This window comes from Gossypium raimondii, chromosome 12 (assembly GCF_025698545.1).
Source record: "Gossypium raimondii isolate GPD5lz chromosome 12, ASM2569854v1, whole genome shotgun sequence".
Taxonomy (NCBI): domain Eukaryota; kingdom Viridiplantae; phylum Streptophyta; class Magnoliopsida; order Malvales; family Malvaceae; genus Gossypium; species Gossypium raimondii.
Genome location: NC_068576.1, coordinates 13,969,041 through 13,974,179, shown reverse-complemented (window position 1 = coordinate 13,974,179; position 5,139 = coordinate 13,969,041). Strand labels below are relative to the sequence as shown.

At 28.7% G+C, this 5,139-nt stretch overlaps 1 protein-coding gene across 2 annotated transcripts; it reads left to right on the top strand.

Annotated features, from left to right (window-relative positions):
• Positions 1 to 459: 459 nt before the first annotated feature.
• Positions 460 to 2,907, top strand: LOC105763358 (uncharacterized). 2 transcript variants are annotated; one of them, XM_012581577.1, is made up of 7 exons: positions 460 to 639; positions 727 to 784; positions 887 to 1,024; positions 1,110 to 1,343; positions 1,970 to 2,009; positions 2,090 to 2,187; positions 2,433 to 2,907. In XM_012581577.1, the coding sequence occupies exons 1-7, from the start codon at positions 581 to 583 to the stop codon at positions 2,448 to 2,450; spliced, it is 645 nt and encodes a 214-aa protein (XP_012437031.1). In that variant the 5' UTR covers positions 460 to 580; the 3' UTR covers positions 2,451 to 2,907. The 2 variants fall into 2 exon arrangements, with proteins under 2 accessions (XP_012437031.1, XP_012437030.1); XM_012581576.2 differs by having other exon boundaries at positions 1,095 to 1,343.
• Positions 2,908 to 5,139: the final 2,232 nt, after the last annotated feature.

Here is a 5,139-nt window from a genome sequence, read left to right as displayed (position 1 = left end):
CCTTTTTTAAATAGGTCCTTACTTTTTAATTAAAATCAATTTAACAATTATTTTCAAATCAAACCTCTTTTTTAGAAATCTATTTTAACCAAATTAATTCTTGGACACCTAATTTTAATTTCCTAACCTAAAATTATTAATTATAATATTTTTTAATTAATTTTGAATTAATTAATTATCTAACCTATTTACGAGCTCCGGTTCGTTAACCCTCGATCCTACTTACCCAGTTCTACTAATCTGGTTTTTGGGGTGTGACGAGAAACTTAACTGAACAATGACCTGCTTGTAACTTTCGAACTTAATGACTAATCTATAAATTTTTGAAGTTGAGTAATCAAATATAAATTTATTAATAGTTAGTGACTTTAGATGCTGTTTACCCAAAAAAATTCCAAGTATCAAAATTAAAAAAATATAGAATTTGGGATTAAATAGTAAATAAAACTTAAACTCAAACATACATTTTTAGAAAGGATTGACCTCGAAATGAAATTTCATTTTTTAACCTCGACTTAAGGAGGTTAAGAGTGAATGTTTGGACTGAAATTCAATCAGAAAATACAGACAGGAAGAGATCATGGCTATTGATGCAATCGAAGCTTCATCTCCTCCATGTCAATCCCCGTCTAATTTTAGGTATTTGTTTCCCCTTTTATTTACTTAATCCAATAAAATTTTTTATTTTTCATTGTATTTTTCGCAATAAATTTCATGAATTTTCAGTTCTTTCAATCAACTCCGACACTTCTACGTGGCCGTAGACAGACTCCACTTCAAAATGGTCCTCTCTTACCCTCCGTTGATTTCTTCGATCTATTTTCAAATTTGCGTTTTTCCTAAATTCTGAAGTTAAAAAAAGAAAAACTGAAATTGCGATTTGCAGGAGACGTTAATTGATCTCCTAGGAGTGGCGGGTCGACGCCCGTGCCTTCCGATAGTAGTATGTTGCAACTCACGTGATGAGCTCGACGCCCTCTGCTCCGCCGTATCGGATCTCCCTTACATTTCCTTGTCCTGTTTGGTAATTATTTTGTATTAACAATTATACTTTCATTTATATAACCATTTTTTTACTATTAATTTATATTTAGCCTTCTATATGTCAGTTCAGCGACCAAGCTGAAGCGGAACGAGGTTTATTTTTGGAGAAATTCAGGGAAGCAACGATGAAATGGAGCCAACATGTTGCGGTTGAGACAGGAGATGGTCATGAAATTGATAAAGAAGAGCAGAAATCTTGTATGATCGTCGTAACCGATGCCTGCCTTCCGCTTCTTGCTTCTGGGGAATCCCCTATGTCAGCTCGTGTTTTGATTAATTACGAATTGCCAACAAAGAAGGTAAATTTTATCATTGTTCTTTTTATCACTCACATAACCGAAACCTGTTCAAGTTTGTGGCTTATATGTTGTTATAGAATTTAGGGACCAAGTTTGTAATGTTGGCTCACAACTTGTTGATTCAATTCTCTGTTGTTTGCTATAATACTGTTTCGATCATTACCTGACTTTGGTTCATTAGATTAGCAAAGGTTCAAGTGCTTGTTTTGCTTTTCGCAATTATTTGATCCTTTTTTTGGCTGATTAAGTTGTTCATCAAATTCGGAATTATGAAAAAGATGTCGGATATCATGGGCCTGTATGTCAAGTTTTAGTTTGCATCTGCTTTTAAAATAAAGAAGTAATTAAAGTAAGATTTTAGCAAATTTATGATTTTAGTGTTTGATTATCAATTTATCATCCATATGAGTTAACCATAGGTAGAATTTGAGTAGATATTAGCAAGCTGATGTGGTGGCTGTTGGTTACGCTCTGACTTCTGATCTATGAGCTTACTTCGGATAGTGAAATACAACATTTTCATTTTCTTTGAATGTTGTTTTTGTGTCATTACGTGTTGTTTAATAGAACCTTTTGTCAGCGATCTTTTTACGGACTTTTCTAGTTCTACTTGTGCTTGCTTGCAGGAAACGTATATGAGGCGCTTGACTTCGTGTTTGGCAGCAGGTTTCTTCCTTGCAGTAATATTTTATTATTGGCACATCATGTTCAATTCCCACAATGATTTTTCACTAAATCGTATGCAGATGGAATCGTGATCAATATGGTTGTTGGGGGCGAAGTAGTAACTCTAAAAAGCTTAGAAGAAAGCAGTGGCCTTATCATAGCTGAGATGCCTATTAATGTAAGTACGGTACTTGCTTGTGTTCTTTGTTTTACAGATCTTTAAAATGTTAAAATCGCATTAACAAGGATGCCCAATCGGTTGCACTTGACAACAAGGACCCGTAAATATTGTTTGTTCAAAGTGAAGTGATAATCTATTGCTGGTTTCTTTTTTGAAAGCTTACCTATCATATTTCTTTTAAGTTGTCTATCAAAATACATGGTAGCAATACAGTATTAACATGAAATGTAATCTTGTTGCAGATTTCCGAGATATTATGATGATTTTTTGTCATCTTCAATTTCCTAACGGTGACAAAACAATCCTTTTGAACTCTTTACAGCACTTAAAATGCTCAAACATAGCATGTGGTGTATGAGTTGTTGAGACATTGACACTGAACATTATTCCTGTAGTATTTCTTACGGTCTCTTCTTAGTTCTAGATACGGGCTTCTTACTGTCTTTGCACTCTCAATTTGGTTCTTTGCCGTCCCAAAGTAGACCTCAACTTGGGGATAGTATAAGTGACGTGAATGCTGGGATTCGAGATTGGCTAAATTCTGCTTAGTCCATGTTTGTGGTTTTAGTCCCTATAATTTGGTTGTTTTTAGTCTTTGTATTTTTTGAATTTTAAAATTTCAGTCTCACCAAACTATAACTGTTAAATTCATTTCCAAAATTTGATGCAGAAAACAATTTATCATATGTGGAATGTTATGTCAGCCTGTTATTTTCACATATTGCTCACTAAAAATCCAACTATTTGCATCAAGATTGAAATTTTAAAATAAAAAAAGTACGTAGATTTAGAATGATCCAGTTGGAAATTTTGGTTTAGATCTACAACTATACGCATAATATAGTATTAGTAATTGAATTTAACCAAACGAATGTAATGAGTACTATTTGAATCAAATTCATACGAGTCAAATTCATATAGTACAGGGACTAATATTGCTAAATTGAAGTGCAGGGATTACATCTACAGTTTTTGCAAAGTACAGGGATTAGTAATTGAATTTAACCTTCGCAATATTTGTTTACTGAACTAAAAGCTCACAATTGCACGCTCAATTTGTTTGATGCATATGGTTTTGAGTTGTGGGAAAGATTGACATCACTGCAAGAGGCGCGTCGGAGGATGTTTGATTGGGCTGAATCACCATAAAACAAGTGTTTTTATTTTTAGAAAAAGCCAATAAAAAATTTGAATACTATTGAGCTTCAACTTCAGCCATTTGAAACGATAAAATCTTAATTTTACTATTTTTATTAAAAAAGTTTATGTATTTTAATTTTTTATGCACATTTTATTACTTCCATAAATTGTATATCTATACTATTATATAAGTTTCATTCGAGTTGATGTCACGAGTCAATCGAGCACTAACTTAGTTAAGAAAATTATGAAAATATCCTTTCATAATTAAAATAAATTATGTTATTCGATGATACTTTATTATTTTATTTTAACAAAAATCAATAAAATGAATATATATATATGGTGGGTTTGAACCCATGTTAATTAAATCAAGAAAACTCTAAATTTACCGCTCAACGAAAATTTTATTTTAATGTGTTATATACATTTTATCTTAATATGCATAATTTCTTTTATTTCTATCAGTTGTATATATTGATAATATTGTTAATTAAGTTGGTGTCATAAGTTAACTTGACACTAACTCATGGTTGATGACAACATCGTCATATACAATTGTAGTGATATTAATATTGTTAATATGATATATTTATGTGTTTAAATTTTTTTACTTACAATTTAATTTAATTTTTATTTTAATATCGTATATATTTCATATGTTATTATGATTAATTAGTTTTAAATTATACGCTTTCATTATTTATTGTATGTTATTTTAAACATACATCTATGTTCTAAATTCATGGTTTTCACATGCATATGCGTCTAAAAGATTTTTAGTAGATAGACAAATTTTAAAATATTAAATATAAATTTAATTATTTATATAATCATTTATACAATTAACTCTCTTCTATCCCATTTGTCTGCCAAAATTTGGATGTTATAGAGATGATTATTATACACCTATAACAACATTTGAGATTTAGATAATATTTGAATTTTTAAAAAAAAACTTTCAAATTAAAAACTATAATATATTAATAATATTAATTAATTAGATTTAGATAATATATTTAATAATTTAAAATTTTAATTTTATTTATTAAATATTATTTTATTTTATAATATATAATTAAAATATTTTTATATAAAACTTACAATTTTATTGAAATAATATCTTAACTAAAATTTATTATTTTGTTTCATTTAAGAATAAAATTAATTTTATTAAAATTTGACACAAGAGGTTGTTATAAAGAACTAATTTAGGGCTACTTTGGTATTGTTATTATAGTTGAAAACTATTTTTGAAAAGCTTAATTTAGAAAAAAAGTGTCGTGGAAAATATGGTTTGTAGTTTCAAGTGTTTGAAGTTCTTGTCAAAATTTGAAATGAAAAGTTAAAAAATCATTTTAAACATAATGTTGGAAACTAAAAAAATAGATTAATTTAGATATATATAAATAATTTAATATGATTATACATGAAATATATATATACACTATCTATAAAGTTCTTTAATGAGTTGGTGTCACCCATCAACCGTGTCCCAACTCGATTAAAAAATTATTTTAATGTCCTTTGCATTTAAAATAAATTATATTATTTGAGAGTACTTTAGTCATTTTAAAAACCCCATAAAATTATTTTTTTAAAACCCATAAAAATATGCATATGATGATATTTGAACCCATGCCAATTGAGTTAGCAAAATCTTAAATTTACCACTTAAATAATTTTTTATTTTAATATTTTTATACATTTTAATTTTATTCTGCACACTTCATTCAATTTTATATCTATACCTTTTATACTATTATCTAAGTTCTTAACTATGTTGGTGTCATGAGTCAACCGGACATC

Coding starts and splice junctions, on each gene's coding strand:
- LOC105763358 (XM_012581576.2), top strand. CDS start 581: ATGGCTATTGATGCAATCGAAGCTTCATCTCCTCCATGTCAATCCCCG. Junction 1,344..1,969: donor ACGAATTGCCAACAAAGAAG/GTAAATTTTATC, acceptor GCTTGCTTGCAG/GAAACGTATATGAGGCGCTT. Junction 2,010..2,089: donor GACTTCGTGTTTGGCAGCAG/GTTTCTTCCTTG, acceptor AATCGTATGCAG/ATGGAATCGTGATCAATATG.